General features: G+C 37.5%; 1 protein-coding gene across 9 annotated transcripts in view; it reads right to left on the bottom strand.

Moving 5' to 3' along the window:
• Positions 1-10,947: 10,947 nt before the first annotated feature.
• LOC143660720 (uncharacterized) overlaps positions 10,948-22,431 on the bottom strand; it is a 298,041-nt gene continuing 286,557 nt past the window's right edge. For 6 of the 9 annotated variants that reach the window (XR_013164299.1, XR_013164295.1, XR_013164261.1 and 3 more), the window contains 2 exons: positions 17,301-17,448; positions 10,948-14,648 (listed from right to left, as the gene is read on the bottom strand). Coding sequence is in view for 1 of the 9 variants with exons in the window: in XM_077134150.1 (XP_076990265.1) it covers positions 17,380-17,448 (69 nt within the window). In the remaining 8 variants the exon portion in view is untranslated. Of the gene's footprint in view, positions 14,649-15,532; positions 17,449-22,431 lie in introns of those variants that run through there. The other 3 variants (XR_013164507.1, XR_013164238.1, XM_077134150.1) reach the window with 3 other exon arrangements.

Here is a 22,431-nt window from a genome sequence, read left to right on the forward strand (position 1 = left end):
AGTTGGAGCACTCAGTAGCAAGAGGATCAGTGAGTTCATCTTTTTGTATCACTCATTCACCAAACTATGTTGGGAGACATGTTAGTGTGTTATGAGTACCTCATGGTTTTGCTAATAGAGTAGTTACTAGTCACATTTGGCTAAAATCAAATCAAATCAAATTTCAATTAAGTTCATCCTGTGCACTAGCAACATTTAAGTGCTCAGTAGCCAGAATATGGCTAGAGGTTTCCATACTGAATAACACAGATGAAGAATATTGTCATCACTGCAGAAAGTTCTAGTAGATAGTGCTGCCTCTTGGTGTGTTAGGGCAAACAAGACCTGCCAGATAGTTTTGATATTTACCTGTGGGCTATCTCATACCACTATTTCAGACTAGTCCCTGTTGGCTCTACCCGAGGCATAGATTAACTCTTCATCAGGGGCAAGGTGCTTCTTGTTTGTCTTCACTTTTTTCCACCTCTACAAGAAGTTTCTCCAAATTTAGAAATTCACAGGTGTACTAGGGGAAAAAAAAACATCGAGGCAGTGATTTTTAGAATAAGGTGATAAGAAAGCCAGTGAGTTCAATCTATGTAGTTCTGTTAGCTTAGCTCACATACTGCCATTTCATCAGCTGTCACATCAATAATGTCCCTGGTTACAGGTAAGAGTGTAGAACGTACCTCATCCTCCCCATTTTTCCACATGCCTTGTCCTCCAGGCACTCCATACTCCTTGCCATCTCCCAGACTTGCCTGGCTCCTTCACGTTTTCCATCTTTGTCTTTCCTTCTGGCCCAAACCTCTGCATCTGTAGAAGACCTCTCTGGATTAGAATTCAGTTTTAATACTTAACAGAACAGAGAGAAAACTTGCCATTTTTTAAGAAAGTAGTAAGGCAGTAAATGTACAGGACAGAACAAGACTAGGCAGGATCAAGAGGCAAGAGCAGGATGCTTATAACAAAGACAGTTTAAAGTTATAACCATTAATTGTTCACTCTTTTGGAATTTACTGGCTGTCAGCACACTATGGGTGTAAACTGTGAGGCCTCTGGGTGAGTGATCTTCCTTCAGTCCTCCCAGCTTTCATCAGATAGCATTCAAAGCTCAACATCATCATTCAATAACAAGAATAGCATGCATGCAAGTATATGACCAGCTCTTCCATCCATAAATTTGGAATAAATAAAAGCATATTTTATAAAAAACAAACACAAGAGCAGAGAATTAAACTCCTGTAATATCAGTCCTTAGTCATCAAATGCTAAAGTAATATGATGGGTGGGAAAACATGAGATAATTCAGGGGTGGTTGGAGGTATGCATCATGTTGAGAAATGCTGAGATCATTTTAATCATTTCTAAGTGATCTGGGGTGCATCTGGAAGTACATAATCAGTCTGCTTTGATAGATGGACAGCTTTCTCTGTGGTAACATTTAAAATTGTTTCATGTTTAAAGAAAGGATGTTTATATTAGATGGAAAAACTGAGATATGGAATAGAGAAACAATTTGCAATCCCAAAATGAGGGGTAGACATGGCTCCATATGGGTATCATCTGCAGAATTACCTGGTAAACACTCAACATTCTCCCACAGCCCAAATAACACACACAATAAAGCTATTGAATAAGAGAAGTTTTAAAGCAGGATTTTGGGAACTCTCTCTTCACACATAAGTGGCTATTGGTTACTGTCTTTGATTTATAGGCTCACTATCTAATAGTCCTCTTATGGTTGATTTTTAAGCTTATTGATTTGTTTTATAATTAGAAAAGTGGTTCACTGTGTAAATTTACTTTATAATTTTTATGATTGCTATTTTAAAGAATTTTTCCATGACCATCTTTGCACATAAATTGTTAATTGCATTGCTGATATATTCTTTAGGACAGAGTCCTCTAAGTAGAACTATTGGGTTTAAAGTTAAAACACTTTAAAACTTTTTAAAATTTTTAACTCCTTAAATTGTATATTATAACATATATACAAAGCAAAGAAATTAAAAAAAAAGTTTTCAAAGCAGTCTTCAACAAGTAGTTACAGGACAGTTCCCAGAGTTTGTCATGGGCTACCATACGATCCTCTCATATTTTTCCTTAGAGCTGCTCCAGAATACAGGAAACGAGAGGGTTTAAATATTTTTTTATCATCACAACCAACTTTTTTTCTTTCTTTTTTTTGTGAAAAATAATATAAGTACTAAAAAGCTATAAATTTCAAAGCACAGCACCACAATTAGTTCTAGAACATATTTCAGAGTTTCACATAGGTTACAATTCCACAATTTTAGGTTTTACTTCTAGCTGCCCTAAAATACTGGAGATTAAAAGAGATATCAGTTTAATGATTCAGCATTCATATTCATTTGTTAAATCCTATCTTCTCTGTATAACTCTACCATCACCTTTGATCTTTCCATCCCTCTCTTTTGGGGTGTTTGGGCTCTGGCAATTCTAAATTTTTCATATCGGAAGGGTCTGTCACTAATATGGGGTAGGGAGATGGAACTATCTCATGTTCTGGAGAGGCTGGGCTAGGTTTCAGGATTTATCTGGACCAGGGACCCATCTGGAGGTTGTAGGTTTCTGGAAAGTTACTCTAGCAAATGGAACCCTTGTGGAATCTTATATATTGCCCTAGGTGTTCTTTAGGATTGGCTGGAATGGTCCTGGTTGGGGGTTGGCAGGTTATGATAGGTAGCAATGTCTAACTGAAGCTTGTATAACAGCAACCTCCAGAGTATCCTCTCGAGTCTATTTGAACTCTCTCTGCCACTTTATTAATTATACTTCTTTTCCCCTTTTTGGTCAGGATGGAATTGTTGATCCCACTTTATCAGGGAGACTTTCACCCCTGGATGTCATGTTCCACGTAGGGGGGAGGGCAATGATTTCACTTGCAGAGTTGAGCTTAGAGAGACTGAGGCCTCATCTGAGCAACAACAAAAGTCCTCCAGAAGTAACTCTTAGGCATGCTATAGGTAGTCAAAGCTTCTCCGCTACATAAGCTTCACGAGAGTAAGCCCCACGATCGAGGGCATGGCCTATTGATTTGGGTATCCCTAAAGTTTGACACAGTATCAGGGCATTCCCTGATGGTAAGGTTTAATAGTTCCATATTCTTTCTCCCATCCCTCAGGGAACTTTGCCAATACTTTTTATCTACTTAATATACTCTAGGTTGTTTCCAGGCATTACATAATTTCATTGTTCCCAACAGAAAGAAAACCAATAAAAACACCTTCACCAAACAGGAAATCTAAACCTCTTCTTGACTCTTGTCCCTCCCTCCATTATTTACCTCTGCTGTTGCTGTGGTTGGGCTGATGGTTTCCTTTTGAACAAAGCTTATAGCATGCAATAGCAGTTTCCCCCGTACCCTGGATTTAAAAGCTCTTTGTACAAGAATTATATCTTTGAAGTAATTCTTGCGAGAACTAATTCATATTTCTAGTGTTAATCAGTGGGACACATAGTCTATTCAACCCCTTTCAATCTTGTTCATCTTCAATACAGCAATATTACTTATAGACCTACTAGAGAACCACCTTCATTCCTATCTCTTTCCTTACACTGGAGTTCGACCTCATTAGCTAATGGTTCACCCATCTCTAGCTTCTATATTCTGTATTATAAGCCTCTGATTATACCTTTATGCTCATCATAAAAGTAGAATCATACAATATCTATCCTTTTGTGTCTGGCTAATTTTGCTCAGCATTATGTCTTCAAGGCTCATCCATCTTGTCATGTGCTTCAGGACATCATTTTATCTTACTGCTGCATAATATTCCACTGTATGTATATACCACATTTTGTTGACCCACTTGTCTGTTGATGGGCATTTGGTTTGTTTCCATCTTTTAGCGATTGTGAATAATGCTGCTATGAACATCAGTGTGCAAATGTCTGTGTCATTGCTTTCAGCTCTCCTGGATATGTGCCAAGTAGTCCTATTGCTGTGTCATAGGGCAACGTGGTATTTAGTTTCCTAAGGAACCGCGAAACAGTCTTCCATAGTGACTGCACCATTATACACATTATACATTCCTACCAGCAGTGCCTAAGTGTCCCAGTTTCTCTACATCCTCTCCAATATTTATAGTTTCCTGTTTGTTTACTAGCAGCATTCTTACAGGTGTGAGGTGGTATCTCATTGTAGTCTTGATCTGCATTTCCCTTATAATCAATGAAAATGAGCATCTCTTCATGTGCTTTTGAACCATCTGTATTTGCTCTTTAAAAAAATGCCTATTCGTATCTTTAGCCCATTTAATAATTGGGTTGTTTGTTCTCTTGTTGTTGAGTTGTATGATTTATTTGTATATACAGGAAATCAAACCTTTGTCTGATATGTGATTTCCAAATATTTTCTCCTATTGAGTTGGCTGCCTTTACACCTTTTTGACAAAGCTTTTTGAGGTGCTGAAGCATTTGATTTTGAGGTGTTCCCATTTATCTATTTTTTCTTTTGTTGCTTGTGCCCTGGGTGTAAAGTTTAGGAAGTTACTTCCTATTATTAGGTCATGAAGATGTCTCCCTACTAGAATCTTTTTGGTGCTAGTTCTTATATTTAGGTGTTTGATCCACTATGAGTTAATTTTTGGGTAGAGTGTAAGATAGGGGCCCTCTTTCATTCTTTTGGCTATTGATATCCAGTTCCTTCATGCCAAATTATTGAAAAGACTATTTTGTCCCAGTTTAGAGGATTTGGGGGCCTTGTCAAAAATCGGTTGACCATAGATTTGGTGGTCTATTTCTGCATTCTCAATTCTATTCCAATGCTTCTATCTTTGTGCCAGTACCATGCTATTTTAACCACTGTGGCTTTGTAATAGGATTTAAAGTCAGGGAGTGTTAATCCTCCCGCTTCGTTCTTCTTTTTTAGGATGCTTTTAGCTACTTGGGGTCTCTTTCCCTTCCAGATGAATTTGGTAATAAGCTTTTTCAAGTCTTCAAAGTAGGTTGTTGGAATTTTGATTAGTACTGTGTTGACTCTGTAGATCAGTTGGGGAGAATTGATATGTTACCTATATTTAGCCTTCCTAATCATGGGCAGGGAATGTCTTTCACTTATTTAAATCTCCTTTGATTTCTTTTAGCAATGTTATGTAGTTTTCTGTGTACAAGTCCTTTACATCCCTACTTAAGTTCATTCCTAGGTACTCGATTCTTTCAGTTGCTATTTTGAATGGAATTTTTTTGTTAACTGACTTCTCAGCTAGGTCATTGCTTGTGTATAGAAATGTTACTGATTTTTACCCATTAATTTTATATCCTGCCACCATGCTGAATTTATTATCACAAGTAACTTTGCTGTAGAGTTCTCAGGATCTTCCAATTATAGTTTCATATCATCTGCAAATAATGAGAGTTTTCCTTCTTCCATTCCAATTTGGATGCCTTTTATTTCTTTGTCTTGCCCGAATGCTCTAGCTAGAACTTCTAGCACAATGTTGAATAATAGTGGTGACAGTGGGCATCTTTGTCTTGTTCCTGATCTTAGGGGGAAAGGTTTGTCTTGCCATTGAGTATGATGCTGGCAATTGGTTTTTCATACATTCCCTTTATCATATTGAGGTAGTTACCTTTGATTCCTATCTTCTGGAGTGTTTTTTATCAAAAAAGGATGCTGCATTTTGTCAAATGCTTTTTCAGCATCAATTGAGATGATCATGTGATTTTTCCCTTTTGATTTGTTAATGCACTATATTACATTAATTGATTTTCTTGTGTTTACCCATCCTTGCATTCCTGATATAAACCCCACTTGGTTATTGTGTAAATTCTTTTAATATGTTGTGGATTCGATTTGCTAATATTTTGTTGAGAATTTTTGCATCTCTGTTCATTAGGGAGACTGGCCTGTAGTTTTCCTTTCTTATAGCATCTTTACCCGATTTTTGTATTAAAATGATATTAGCTTCATAAAATGAGTAAGGTAGAGTTCCTATTTCCTCAATTTTTTTTTTAAAAGTTTGGGCAGAATTGGTGTTAGTTCTTTTAGGAATGTTTGATAAATTTCCCTGTGAGGTCATCTGGCCCTGGGCTTTTCTTTGTAGGAAGATTTTTGATGTCTGATTGAATCTCTTTACTTGTGATTGGTTTGTTGAGATCTTCTATTTCTTCCTGAGTCAGTGTAGCTTGTTTGTGTGTCTCCAGGAATTTGTCCATTTCATCTAAGTTGTCTAGTTTGTTGGCATATAGTTGTTCATAGTATCCTCTTATGATTTTTATTTCTTCAAGGTCTGTGGTAACACACCCCTTCTCACTTCTGATTTTATTTGCATCCTCTTTCTTTTTTTCTTTGTCAGTCTTGCTAGTGGCCCACCAATTTTATTGATTTTCTCAAAGAACCAACTTCTGGTTTTATTGATTCTTCTATTGTTCTTTTGTTCTCCATATATTTGTGAATGTTCTCGTTCTTTGGTGGTTATTGAGATCCAGCTTCATCCCACTGTGATCAGAGAAAGTGCTTTGAATAATTTCGATATTTTTAAATTTATAAAGACCTGTTTTGTGCTCCAGCATATGATCTATCCTGGAGAATGTTCCATGAGCACTAGAGAAGAATGTATATCCTTGTGCTTTGGGGTGCAATGACCTATGTATGTCTGTTAGGTCTAATTCATTTATCAAGTTATTTAACTTCTCTATTTCCTTGTTGATCTTCTGTCTGCTTGTTCTATCTATAGAGGAGAATGGTGTATTAAAGTCTCCTACTATTATTGTTGAAATACATATTGCTCCCTTCTGTTTTGCCAATGTCTGTTTCATGTACTTTGGAGTTCCTCGATTGGGAGCAATACATTTATGATTGTTATATCTTCTTGGTGAATTGGCCCTTTAATTAGTATATAGTGACCTTCTTTGTCTCTTATGAGTGATGTCTTTACATTTAAAGTCTATTTTGTCAGATATTAGCAAGCTACTTCTGTTTTCTTTTGGTTACAATTTGTGTGGAAAATCTTTTTCCATCCTTTCACTTTCAATCTGTTTGTATCCTTGTGTCTAAAATGAGTATCTTGTAAGCAGCATATAGCTGAATTATGTTTCTTAATCCATTCTGCCAATCTGTATTGTTCATTAACATTCAAAGTTATTACTGAAGAGGCATTTCTTGAATCCACCATCTTATCTTTTTTTATTTTATTTGCCAGGTCTTTATATTATTTTCCCTCTTTCTCTTTGTATTCTTTAAATTACCCTTAGTGGTACTCTTCAATTCTGTGCCCTCCTCCAGACCTGTCTCTCCTGTCATTTTTTTTTTTTTTTTTCAGCTGGCAGAATTCCTTTTAGTATTTCTTGTAGGGCCAGTCTCTTGTTGACAAATTCTTTCAGGACTTCTTTGTCTGTGAAAACTTTAATCTCTCCCTCAGTTTTGAAGGACAATTTGGCTGGGTACAGAATTCTTGGCTGGGAGTCTTTCTCTTTCAGGATCTTGAATATATAATACCACTGACTTCTCACCTCCAGGGTGCTAGTTGAGTAGTCTGAACTCAGTCTTATTTGGTTTCCCTCGTATGTAGTAGATTGTTTTTCTCTTGCCACTTTCAGGATTTTCTGCTTCTCTTCAAAATTTGACAGACTGATTAGTATGTGTCTTGAGGAAGGCCTATTTGGATTTATTCTGTTTGGAGTTTGTTGGGCTTTTTTGACTTGTATATTTGTGTCCTTTATGAGGGTTGGGAAAATTTCCCCCATTATATCCTTAACCAATCTTCGTATCATCTCTTTACTCCTCTCTTCTCCTTCTGGGACATGAATGATTCTTATATTTGAGGGCTTTGTTTTGTCTATCATTTCTCTGAGATCCAATTAAAATTTTTCCATCTTTTTTTGCCATTTGCTTTTTTGAGTCTTCGAAATCAGTTATCCTGTCCTCTATATCACTTTTTCTTTCTTCTGTCTCTTCAAATCTGGTGTTGTGTGCCTCTAGTTTGTTTTTTATTTGGTCAACAGAGTCTTTAGTCTCTGTAATATCTGCTATTTTTCTTTTTATTCTTTCAAATTCCTTTTTATGCTCTTCTACCGTCTTCTTGATCTCCTTTATGTCATTTGCTATCCCACTTATTTTATTAAGTAGAGTTGTATGAACACCTTTGATTAATTGTTCCAATGTCTGTCTCCTCTGGTGTTTTAATTTGGCAGGGCTATATCTTTATGTATTCTGATATGCTTAATGATCTTCTGTTGTCTTCGTGGCATGTAAATATCTTGATTGATTTACTTTGGGAGTTGATTTCTTTCAGTAGTCTAAGGCCTTGTGTTTGTAGGATGGTTGTACACCAGGGAGCAGGGTACAGGGTGGGCACTCAGTGTGGTGATTTGTTTCAGGGCAGGTATGGGTGCAGGTTGGGGATGTTACACTGATGCTTGTGAATGTGGGCACCCAGTGGCCAGGGAGGATGTAGCTGTGTGGTTGCACCGGTCTGGGGGCGTGTAACCCTTGTGCATGCAGGTCTAAGGCATGGGGCCCTTTGTGTGCATGCGTGGAGCTGTGGCAGCAAGTCAGCATTATGCCTTTGTGGATTGGGGCCAGATATGACCTGGTTGTGTAGGTCAGCACTTTCTCAGAACTGGGAAGTGTGGCTGAGGCACACCATGCACATGCACGGTTCCAGGACTGCTGTAAATTGAGGTTCCCAAAGCTGAATGACATGATTGGGAGCCTGTGCGCATGCACGGGCCTAGGAGTGCCATAAACTTATGTGTTGAGCTCAGGGGGTTGAGCGGCGGATGAGGCTGTGCGACACTGTGGGTGGGGGGCTAGATAGCCTGGATGTGGAGGTTAGCACTTGCAGCCTTTATGCACTGGCAGTAGCCTGCAGGGAACAGGGAGAGGGAGGTAGTGCTGAGGAGGGTGCAGGAGAGGTGGGCTGGGCTGCACTTGGAGTGGGGGAGGGGGACAGGCACATGCACTGGAGGCAGGGGGTGGCGGTGCGCCTGGAGTATGGGGAATGGGATGACAGGGTTTGGGTGTGTGGGGTATGGGGTGAGTCACCAGTAATGGGCTGTGCTGGTGAGGGTAGCATGCTCAAGGAACGTGGCCTGGCTTAGTTCTTAGTCCCCAGCTCCCATCTGTGCACTCCCATGGGCTCTGCATCTCTGTGCCAAGCTCCAGGTTTCTGCCTCTCAGTTCCTCTCCCTCTGCAACAGGGGCTGCCCTACGTGCTGCAGAAGGCTCTCCCAGGTCAGCCACACTCCCAAATCACCACTTTAGTCGCCCTCCTGTGCTTTCTCTAACTTTTCTGTGGAGCAGGTCTAATCTCGAGCTACTCTATTTGGCCATCTTCCCGGAAGTCCCTAAGGTTTTTTAATATGTATAGCCAATTTTCCCTCTAGAAAGATAGTCCCAAAAATATTATATACATACATACGCACATATGTGTATAATACTTGGCACACATTTATTAATTCTGTGGATGAAAATGGGTATATAATTTTCTGTTTACCACTAAAGTTGAAAATATTTTTCTATTTTATTGGTCATTGCATTTCTTTCTTTATAAAATGTTTGTAATTATTTGATTTTTCTTCATTGATTTCAGAGACCTGTATTTGACAATAGTTTACTGTGTTTTCATAATTTCAGATCTTTTTTTACAGTGTGTGGCTGTATAAATCAGGGTTCTCTAGAGAAACAGAGCCAACAGGAGACACCCATACATATGAGATTTATAAAGGTGTCTCATGCAACCATGGGAATGGAAGAGTCCAAAATCCACAGGGCAGGCTGTGAACCTGGCAACTCTGATGAAGAGTCTGGAAGAACTCCACAGGACAGGCTCACTTGAAGAAGTGAAAAATTCTCTCACCCTCCTTAAAAGCCTTCAACTGATTGGATTATCTTGTTGTGGGAGACACGCCTTAGTTAATCACAGATTTAATCAGCTACAAATACAGTCAACTGACTGATGATTTAATACACCAGCCTTCTGGTTTATCAGCCAGCCATGAAATAATCCTTGCAGAATGGTCAGGCCAGTGCTTGCCTGACCAGACAACTGGGCATAATCACTTGGCCAAGTTGACACCAGAACCTAACTATAACAGTGGCTCATCTTTTAATTTTGTCAGTGATCCTTTTGTTGTTAAATGGTTTACTTTTTAATGTAATCAATCACTCTTCTATATGTGACTGCCTTTATATGTAAGTCAATCCTTTTCCAAGTTCAGATCATTCACCTATAATCTCTTTCAATTATTTTATGGCATCAACTTTTAAATTTAACACTTTAACCTATTTGGAATTTTCTTATTCTCATCTAGCTGGTTTGAATAGATACTGTAAATAATTTTGGGGAGACATTCATATCAAAATAAAAAAATAGTATCAAGATTATATCTTTTTTTAATCCAAAACATGAGTATACCCTCATTTTATAGGTATGGAACATAATTGTCACCATTTTAAAAAATAACACTTTAGTTTTTGTCTCTCTAGATTTTCATATTCGGTATATATCATTATTTTGTACATTCTCACCATGACAGTTTAAATGATGACTTTTAAAAGTTTTTCTTGATGGTATATAAGAAAACAGTGAATCTTACAATCAATGATGTCTCAGAGTCAATGAAATATGATATGCATGCGGTCTTTTGACTCCTGTTTTACTTTTTTCCCTTTTTATTTTGAAATTAAAGTGATAGAAATAAGCACAGAAAATACTAAACATTTTATACTTACCACCCAGAATTGACAAGTGTTAACATTTTGCTTTTTCTGCTTCAGATAGTTTTACACAAAATAAATAGAACATAACTGCTAAAAGCTCAGGTGCCCTCCCTTACCACACCTATTAAACTGTCTTTTTCTCCAGAGACAATCATTATTACAATTTTGTCATTTGTCCTTCTAGATATTTTCTACCATTGATATTAACAAATACACATCTTTACGTGTTTTTAAAATTTTAAATGCATGCTATTGTACTGTTATCATTCTGCAGCTTGCCTTTTAAAATAAGTACTGTTTTTTGAAATTGATACAGTAGTTTGTAGTTTTGGCTAATTTCTGTGTAAATACTCCTACCATGGCTCACCTCAGGCTATAAATACAATATCAGTCATCTCACAAAACTCTTGAATTTAACGATTCGCTCTCATGAGCTGTCTCTAGCATACCATTTAATCTGTCCATATTGATGTGCAGATTTGGGTTTTATTTTGTTTTTTCATTTGAATACTTCACGACTATCACAGTTTTTTTTATCTGTTCCTCTATTGATAGGCACCTAGACTATTTCTAGGTTTTCATTGTTATGAAACAATGCTACAGTAAACATCCTTCCACATATCTCCTGTGCACATGTGCAAGAATTTCTGAGTCATAGAGTATGTTTATCATCAATTTTACTAAAAACAAAAAAATTGCTCTCCAAAGTAGTTGTACCAATTTACCCCTCACCAGTAGTGTGTGAGAGATACTATTTCTCTACAACCTTAATATTGTCACACCCAGTGATTTCTGCCAATCTGAAGGATATGATTCAATTGCTTTTATAATTAGTTGTCCTTCATCTTCAGATCCAAAAATTATTCACTATAATTACTTATAGATTTATGGTTCAATGTTTTGACATTTAACTTGGGAATTTATCTAGATATCTCTAGTTGATTGTAATAAATGTCCCAGGTTAATGTGGAGCCCCAAAGCTCAGATCCAAAATTAGGGTAATATGACTACCTAGCTTATATCTGAATTTTAGAGAAATGTATAACTTTAACTTGGGGATTCAGAAACAGAAGCTAAGGTGTGTTAGGTTGAATCAGTTATTATTGCATTTGGCTGCAAGTAAGAAAGAACTACATTAACAGCAACAAGTACAGTTGTTTATTTCAAGCAATTAGAGCCCAGGGCTAGTAAAGGAAGCAATAATGTTATCCTGGATCCAGTTTCCTTCCATTTTTCTCTGCCATCCTTAGCCTATAGGCCATGCTTTTCATGCTTATCTCCTCACGGATGCAAGATGGCTGCTGCAACTCTAGGCTTCTTATCAATACTTGAAGCAGGAAGGAGCAGTACCTAAATCAGGAAAACAAGAGCTTCCACAGAAATACCTTAAAGACTTTTGTAATTGACCAGACCTGTGTCACAAGGCCACGCCATGTATTAGGCAAATACCTTTAGAATGATATATTTTCTGTTGTCCTCTAAACAAATTGGTATTCTGTTAGGGTGGAAAAACCTGCCGCAGAGTTATTTGGAACGCAGATTTTATTTGTTCATAATAGCGTCAAATTAAGTGACTGTTAAGAACTTATTCTGAGTTTTCTACCGTCCCTGAAAAACACACAGTTTCACTTTCATTGCTTTATAGCTCACTGTTTTGTTTAATTAACACTGTCCATTAAATACAGGTTTCACTTCTCTTTGTCATATTTTACTAATTTAAAAAGAATTTTAAATATTAGAACTGACAAATATTCAACTAGGCACATACTATCTTATGATGAATTTTTCAGGCATGTGTCATACCATAGAAGTACAGAAATTTTTATTATGAGTTTAGACTGTGGGTGTGGGAGAGAAGCACACGGGCTTAAAAGAATCTAATTTGTCATTTACTATTTTATGTTTGTAAGACAAGTCTCTTTAGTGTTTCATTATTAACATAATTCATGAATGCTTTTTCAAAAGTTGAAGATCCTTAGCAATATGCGCAGGCAGGACCAACAAAGGTGTGGTGCCTTACAGCCCATACCCTAAAGGTGAGTCATGGGAAAGTTGTCAATTAAACAGGAAAGAGGATATTTAGATATGAAAGTAGGACATACATTAGATTCCACAGCAATTAGACTTTTCCATAAAAGAAGCATCTGTTTTTGGAATTTGCAAGCAGAGTACAAAGGGATAATTTGAAGGAATTCTTGAAGAAAGCACTAAAGCACTCAGCTAATAGTAATTGACCAATAAGTCCTTGAAGAAAGGCTGAGATGTGGAATTTTAATCACTGATCTGCTTCCCAGAAACACCCTGTAATTGAGACTGCACCTTCAGTGTACCAACATGAGGACATAAAGAGGGTGGGTGTGCAAGTGTGTTTGTTTTGCTCTGTAATATTCATTTATTGCAGATTCAATTTTACACTTTCTACTGGTATTGTGATTAGTCATTTACTATCAGGTATTTCATGTAATATATTACCCCATTGGAAGGATTTCATTTCTAACTTTGCTAGATACTATACCTGAAATAAGAAAAAACTTGAAAGGTGTCCTCTCAACTATTTCATAGGGATTTTCAAAAGACAATACAATTATACATCCTATAGTGATGAGGCAGGGAAATTAAGGACCAAAACATGAACTTGACTGTCTTCTTTCTCTCACTGCTTCTCTGCCTCATAGGGTGACATAGTAATTTTGATGGGATGTTCAATTTTAGCAATTTTGACTTCTTTCATTTTTAATAGAAAATATTTTCTTTCCAATATATAATTTAAATAATTTATACATGGATGATTTTCTTCATTGTGATTTTTTTCTGCTTTAGGACATAGAGAGCTGCTGAAATCAGACAGATCTGGGTTCAAATCCTGACTCTGCCACTTACTAGTTGTGCAACCTGGAATGAATTGATCAACCTCTCTTTATTTCCATTTCTTAGCCTGAAAAATGAGGATAATGATACACCTGTTTCATAGAGACTGTCTTGAAGATTCATGAGATTACATAAAAGTGCTTATTTAGCATCATGCTTGGCACTAATTAAATACTCAAAGACAGCTACTATAATTGCCTTCCCTCCCCCTGCCCCAGATTGCAGATCCAAAATTAATAAGAAATTAGTAGAATTTGATCTGTGGCTTAACTTCACGTACATCTTTAGGAATGCATGGATTATGTAATGTGGGACACACAGATTAGAATCAAGAATAGTTTTCCTCACCTGTGGTTGAGCATTGCATCCTAGTTTCTCCATGAGTACTTATGAAAAAGCTAGAATGTCTCTCACTTTCATAGTGCTTCTGTGAGGATGAAATGAGGCGATTTTACGTTTAACACCTAGCACACAGAGGATGCTCAATAGAGATTAGTTCCCTTCCACTCTTTTTCTCCAATGCCATTTGCATGATAGGTTTGTCTTTAATTGAGGAGGTTTTACTTTCCCTTAGGATAGACATTAGTTGCAGCAGGGGAGAGATTTTGGGGAAAGGATATCCATCAGGGCCCTTGAGGTCAGGCTCCTACCCTCTCTCACCTGGTAGGTCTCTCAGATATTAAGATCAACAGAGCTAACAGATACGGTGACTCTCCACTGCACAGATTAGAAGGCACAGAAAATCAGCAGGAAGAAAACACCTACGAAACCAGAAAGACATTTACTGGGATAAGTTCAGACTGTGATCTATGGTCCTGGATCCAGGTACCTGATTCAGACTACACCTGAAGACAAAGTGAGGTTATCATGGTATGAGGTTCTGGGGTCTTTACTCTGGCTGGCCTGTGTGTTGGCTCAAAGGCCCATAGAAGGGGAAAGAAGGATAATTCTTCACATGAAAGAAGTTCCTTTGATTCTTACACAGACAGGATTTTCCTCAGGCCCAAATTAGCCTTTTCTTTGGCTCTGCCCATGGTGCTGAATCCTCTGATCTTGAAAATTCAGCTCCTACAATGGCAGTAGAATCAAACTCTCATAGTTGTAGAATATGCTGGAAGAGAAATGGAGAGGAACTTATACTCTTATTCCCTTCTGTAATTCTACTAACAAGTATTTAAACTATAGAGCATATACACTCCCTTGAGTTCCTTTTAAGCATAGGATCTGGGTAGAATTTCTGGCTAAAATTTACAGATTAGGCTGCTCGCAGTTCTTGAACTCCAACTGAACATGAGGTCTGAGGCTGTCAGAAGGTTTTCAAATAGTTAGAAAACAAACTGGTTCCAAAGTAAAATGAATACAGGCCAAACACAAATTTTTTTTCTCCATTTCTGAGGAACAATAATGGGTAGGTTACAGGCTCTAAAATAGTGACCACAAAGAGGTCTTTGCTCTCAAGGAGGGGGTAGTTTCTGGTCTCAGGCTATATATAAGTCTGCATACATCCAGAAAATCTGTGTTTGCATATAGCCTTAAAGACTAATCATCCATCCTCTAAAGACAAAATTTGTGGGAAAGAGTACTTTTCATGCCAATTCTATTAGACACTGAAAACTTACATCTGACATCAAGAAGTTTACAGTCCATTAGATGAAAAACCATGCTTTAACACAGGTGCCATATCTTACAAGAATAGTGAGTGATAGGACAGTGATCCATGATCTGGAACCCAACCAGAGAGGGAATTTCCTAGAATCCTGAGTCCTGGTCTTGACCTTACCCTCATCTTCACTTACAGGGCAGATTCAGACATACTTAAATTGATGTGTTTGTATAATTGATGTAAAAATTAACCCTCTTTTTAGAGATAAAATTCCATTTTGTTATGAGATCCTGATAATGACTCTCGGGGGTCATGTTTGCTTGGGGATCCTGGGTAGATTGTGTTTGTGATTCCAAATACTGCAAATCAGTAAAAAGATGGTCACAGGCAGGTTGGGACAGATAGTGTTTAATCTGTTTCAGGGATACAAACTGCGGCTTCAATGCCACCAGCTGTCTGCAAACACAGGTAGAGATATTAGCTTGTAGAGGTAGTACAAACGAAGGGATAGGAAGGAATTTGTTTGGGAGAGACAAACCATATGATTAGACATTTCTCAGGCTGACCTGAAACAACACTGGTAAGTAATAGGATTAGAGGATATTTCATCTAATTAAACATCAAATTCTTTAGGTTCTTCCACAACCCACCCACCTTGACTCTTTTCTGGGATGCCATTCTCAGATCTTAAAAAAGTACTTCAGAGAGAAAGTTGTGGCATGTTAGGTCAGGCCATCAACTTTATCTAGGAAAACAGTACAGTTCTGTAATATCATAAGAGGGATGACACTTGCAATTGGCTTAATTGCGTAAGTCAATATTTGAGATGGTAATGGCCTAAACTGCAAAGTTCTGGGCATGTTACAGAGGAACCCTCTTTAGTAACTGTAACACTGTAGGTACTCAACAAATGTTTACTCAGTTGAGTTATTATGGAGATACTAAAGAAATAAGGTATGCCCGCTTTCTAGAATAAGTGTTATACTCCAGAAGGCAAAGAGGAACTATCACATGTTCTGGTCCTTTGGGACATTTTTACAACTTAGCAGACCATAATCTTCACATTATATAACACTAAGGAACTCCCACTATTGTGAGAAAAGGTCAACGTTCAGGAAAAGCTCATCCAAGAACATAGAACCCAACCTGTCTTCAGTGGCCATGTTATCTACAGATGAAAAACGCCAATATATATTTATTCACAATCCTTTTTTACCCCTCTTTATAGACATTGCCACTTTCACTTTCAAGAAGTCTGAAAGAGGTGTGCTATTTGCATTACCTTCTATAATAAGGAAAATGAGGCTAAGTGATTTTTTTCATGCCTATCCAATGTAGAATCAGGATACTTCCCAGGCCATTTCAAAGTCATTCGCAGGAAGGACCCCTGCTAAGAATCTCATATTTGTTGAATGTTTTGTTACTGAAAATCTGTTCTAGCATCTCTCCCACCCAACTCTCTAATACTGTTTTTAGCACATGCAAGAGAGCAGTAAGTGAGCTGGGATTAGAACATAGGTCTACGCATAATTCCCGCCTTATGCCTTTGTCCTTGTTCTCCTGGCTAACCCTGACCTCCCCCTATGACCTGTTTAGTCACAGGAAGGAAGTCTGAAGGGAGAGGCAGATGTTTGTATAGAATAAAAATGCCTTTTACAGAAGTATACCCAAGGGCTGTGCTTTTTTTCTTAGACCAGTTCTGACAGCTAACAAGGCTGGCGCCCAACTGGCACATTCTAATACTTTTGTTCTGTCACCTCCTGCCACATCAAGCCTTTGGCACAGTATTGGTTACTCAACCCCTGCCAGGCATTCCCCATCTTCTGCCCAACCCACAGTGGGTGGTGCCAACAAGTTCAGGGTTGATACAGATTGCTATAAGGCCATAATTTTGTGAACAACTTTTTTCTTTTCCTATGGAGGCAGAATGTGTATCCATGGTAGAAGCACCACTATTCTTCCAATCCTCCTTTGGAAGGATTTTCTCCTATGACTTTTGATGAGCAAGCTCTCTGTCCACTTACAGATCCCTTTCACATCCCAGGATTATGAGTAATGTATCTATTGCTCCTTGACTCTTCTCTGGCTTTAGAAAGTGCTAATCATGAGACAGCAAGTCTGTACAATTTGGCCCAAAGCTTCCCAACCGCACCCACATACCAGGGCAATGCCAGCTCCTTCTATGGCAGTTATCTATTGTTTCCGTGGAGTGGACAGGGTTGGCCATTCTGCACTTAGGTCACCTGGGCGGAACAACTTTTTTCAAAGCAGCGCTCCAAAGCAGTTGGCTAAAGATTGTTCCTTGGTCCTTAAAGAGAGAGAGAATAAAGGAGGGGTGGGGAACTAAGAACTCTTCTAGAAGCAGATCCCTTGGGAATTAAAAATCTATGCTAAAAAACCCTTCAGTGAATTTACTAACAAGGTATCACTTCTACTGGCTTCCACTACAATGGGTGGCCATCATACCTGGGTTGAATAGAATAGAGAGGATGCTAAAGCCTCTTCCCAATCCTCAATGACACACTATGCAAGTCCTGAGAAAACTGTTCTCCCTTCTGATTCCTCTATTTTACTAGTTGTAGCATGGGGTACCAACTGTTAAAAATCCATTTCAATGTAAAAATGTACATTTACACTAAATTGAGTATATTTCAGAAAGGTTCACAGGTTCCCCAAGTCCTTCCATGAACCCTCTGAGTATATGAACCCCTAAATTCAAAACCTCTGGCCTAGATAATGTGAGATCACTTTTAAATCTGACATTCTGATTCTCAAAGCTATAAGGTTTAAATATAGGTCTCCAAGATGACATTCCAAGTTGACCTTTTAAAAATATAATGAACTACTTTTCAATTTACCATTTATTAGGAAACCAAAAATAGCTAGAGTCCAGGACTTAGTGAATTCTGTTCAAAGAGGTCAAGGTGCTTACAAAGGTTTAAGTGGCTGTTAACTACTAGATGACTAATCAGCATGGCTTGTGGAAGGAGCTGACCAGAGATCAAAGAAATCCTCTCCGATTTTCTCACCATGTAGAATGCCATTAAATTATGGGGAGAAATGTAACCCCCAGAAGGAGACTGACGGATTCATCTCTAAGGAAACTGACCATATCCAGAGGGGAAAAAAATTATAAGTAATGACACTGGGAATCCCTGATGAAACAGCTGAATCTCTATCCTATCACTCTAAGTTTTCTGTTGTTGCTATGACATATTACCACTAATCTAGCAGCTTAAAACAACACCAATTTATTACCTTATATTTTGGGAGATCAGGAGTCCACAATGGGTCTCACTGGGCTAAAGTCAAGGTGTCACCAGGGCTGAGACCCTTTCTGGAGTCTTTAGGGGAGATTCCATTTCCTGGCCATTTTTAGAAGTTATCCACATTCCCTGGCTCGTGGCCATATTCTTCTATATTTAAAGCCAGCAAAGTTACATCTTTTGACATGTCTTCCATAGTCACATCTTCCTCTGACCACAAATGGAAAATTTATGCACAAATTCTGGGCATAATTTACACAGGTTCTGGGGATTAGGATCTTTGAGGAGCCATTCTGCTTACCACACACTCTACATGAGGATCACCTGTTGATACGTCCCGTCAACACAAAGAGAGCTTCCAACAGTTGTAATGGGTAATCAAGGATCATCAGAAATTTGAGAAAATCTCTAACATGAAAGACATATACGAAATAAAGCCAGAAAATAGAAACAGAAAGAATCTGGAAGCAACATAGGCAATGCAGGAAGTAGAAAAATGAAAAAGAAAAGAAACAACAAATCTATTTAACACACTCAGAGGCATTTTTGAATCCTCAAGACAGGAATAGAAAGCTAAAAAAATAAGCCTTTCAGTAAAAATATATTAGCAGAAATAACAATTAAACAGAAATGTTTACAAATAAAGGTGGGAAATTTCCCGGAAAGTAGAACAAAATTACAAAGAGGGAACACTGGAAGGAAAAAAATTAAGAAAAATTACAGTTAATCCAGGAGGTCCAATATACAAAAAATAGTAGTTCTAGAAAGGAAGAATAGTGAAAATGAAGAAAGGAAATCATCTAAGAAATAACAGGAGACATAAACTTCCACAATTAAAGGGCCATTAAATGCAGAGCCAAATGAAAGGAAAAAAAAAAAAGATGCCCATCTTAGCACCTAATTTTGAAATTTAAAAACACAAAACAAAATTTCCTAAAAACTTCCCGAGAAAAGTAGTCAGAAATAAGAATGGTAACAGACTTCTCAACAAACTTCTCAAGAAGCAGATTTTTTTTCCAATCAAGAATTCCAAAACAAAATTATCAATTAAATATGAGAATAAAATGTAAAAAACTATTTTCTAGTCACCCTTTCACCAGAAACTACTGAAGGATATATACAAGAAAAAAAGAGTTAGGGGCAGCGAGAACAAAGCAAAAAGATCCTGGGATCCAGGGATGGGGAACCCAATTTAGGAGAATGACAGGGGATTTCCAAGAAGGTAATGAGGTTGAGGTGCAGGATGATAGCAGGGAACCAGGCTGTGAGAGAAACCAATTCAAATCACAATGAACTCCTAATGCACAGTGTATTGGTCTGCTAAATGCTGATGGAATGCAATACCAGAGATGGAATGGCTTTTAAAAAGGGAATTTATTAAGTTACAAGTTCACAGTTTTAAAGCCATAAAAATGTCCAAACTAATGCATCCAGAGAAAGATACCTTAACTCAAGAAAGGCTGGTATCTATCACATGGGAATGCATGCGGCTGGCTTTTGCAGGTTCTTGTTCCCAGTTTCGTTGTTTCTACCTTCTGATACCAGTGGTTTCCTCTCTAAGCATCTGTGGGGCTTCACTTAGATCCTCCGGGATACAACTCTGGTTTCTGGCTTGCTTAGCAATGTCTGCTGGGCTCTGCATCTGCAAATGTCAGTGTCTAGGTATCTACTTTCTCTGGTGGCACTCCAAGCATCTCCAAATGTCTGCATAGGAGCCGCCTCTGAAGCAACTCCAAAATGTTTCCCCTTTCAAAAGACTCCAGTTAACTAATCAAGACCCACCTTGAATGGGAGGAGTCACATCTCCATCTAATCAAAAGGCCACATCCACAATTGGGCTTGTCACATCTTCGTGGAAATAATCTAATCAAAAGGCCATACCCCCAACTGAGCGGGTAGATCTCTGTGGAAACAATCTAATCAAAGGTTTCCACTCTACAATATTGAATCAGAATGAAAGGACTTGGCTTTTCTGAGGTACACAACATTTTCAAAACAGCACAGACCCCTCTGAGAAAAAAAAACGTGGCTGCGAAATTGTGTGCTGCATCTGACAACGCTTAGAGGGATATTGGAGTTCTGTAATAAAGTACGGGAATGAATTAGGGTTAAATGTATAGATAATTAAACAAGAACACAATAAAATTTTAATTTCAGAGCAAACAAAAATTTTTAGAAGACAGGAAATGTAAAACTATGGTGCCAATAGCTTTTTAAAAATAAATTATGAATACTAATTATTTATTTAACCAAAACTGTGATACAACTAAATTGTGAAGGTAAATGAAGTATATATATATATATTTAGGGTGGCGGTGGGGTTGAAGCTAAATCCCCATTTCTAGTGGCAAAAAAAGTAAAAAAAAAGTCAAAATCAAGAAACAGCAATGTGAGCATTTTATTTAGAACTATGTTGGTAAATAATCAGAAAAAAATTACTTGAAAGACAAACATATACACAAGTTAAATGTAGCTGCTTATAGAAGGGGATCAGGGCCAGGTCCTGACGATAGCTGTTTTTTTATTGTAGGACTAAGTGCTGACTTGTTATTTTATGGATATGTATTACATTGATAATAGTAAAAATTTAAATGTAAAGAGCAAAACAAACTAAATGTCTATCAATTGATGAAAGAATAAACAAAATGTGGTCTATCCATGCAATGTAATATTATTCAGCCATAAAATGGAATAAAGTACATGCTATAATATGGATGAACCTTGAAAGCATTTACTAAGTGAAAACAGCTAGACCCCAAAGACCACATAAAATGTAATTTGATTTATATGAACTGTCCAGAACAGGCAAATCTAAAAGAAAGAAGACATGGTTGCCAGGGGTGGGTTAGAGGGGTGAATGAGGAGTGCCCACTTAGCAGGTACCAAGTAGGGTGATGAAACGTTCTGGCATTAGATAGTGGTAAGTAAAACTTTATGAATAGATTAATAGCCACTGAACTGTACATTTAAAATGGTTAAATCAGTGAATTTAATGTTATGTGAATTTTACCTAATATAAGAATTAAAGAACATTATAAATGGTATAATGGATTCTCTATATACAGTATATAGATTCTATTTTATTTTTGGTTAAAAGAGAGCTGTTTACAAAATCTCTAAAACATTATTTATACATTTTTCTGCCTGGTAAGCATAGGATTGTTAAGTAAAACTTATACTTCTGATGATTTATGATTTTCACAGTATCTGAGGATCAGTCTTCATTCTGATAGTCAAAATTTTAAATACTACTGTTTTATGTATTAGGCACATTAGACAGAAACGAATTATGTACCACTCTTAAAATACAATATTAAAATTATTTATGCATGCCATTTTTTTATTCAGTAAATTTAAGAGCTTGCTTTCTTGCCACTTGACATTTTTACTTGAAAGTAGAAAAGAGTAGAAAACTTGATGAATTCAGAGTTCTGCATAGTAATGTCTTGTGACATTGTAAGCTTCTAAAGGAGCAGAGAGAAGAGCTATTCCAGTGCTGTAACCCATTAGGTTTCAGGCAAAGTGAAGGCTTTACAGACAAGCAAAAACATTTGCCAGGCGTTGAAGAATTAGCTGAGGGTTTTCAGGCCAAAAAGGAGTCTGGGCTGAGGAAACAGTATATATATGTATATATATATATAGGATATATATGTATATATATATATATATATATATAGGCTGGGAAATGTGAAAGCACTTGAAGTATTGAACAACGGCAAGCAGCTCGCTGAGCTCAGAGAAATAGGTATGAGGGGAGCATTGCTAGAGAAGAGGTAATGAGAAGAGGGGTGAGACTCATGAAGGATTCCTCATGCTCTGTAGAGACATTTAGAATTAATCCAATAATAGAGAGCTTTTGAAGGAAGGTCAAACTTGTGTTTTAGAAAGATAATTGGTAATAAAGCAGAGCCTGGACTAGAGCAGGGGTGGGGCAAGAAAGTCACCCAGGAGGTTAATGAGGACACAGAGAAAGTGGTGAATTTGAAAGAGAAAGTTAAGACAGAAGAGGGGCATAACTTGAGAAG

The sequence above is a fragment of the Tamandua tetradactyla genome, chromosome 1 (genome assembly GCF_023851605.1).
Source record: "Tamandua tetradactyla isolate mTamTet1 chromosome 1, mTamTet1.pri, whole genome shotgun sequence".
Taxonomy (NCBI): domain Eukaryota; kingdom Metazoa; phylum Chordata; class Mammalia; order Pilosa; family Myrmecophagidae; genus Tamandua; species Tamandua tetradactyla.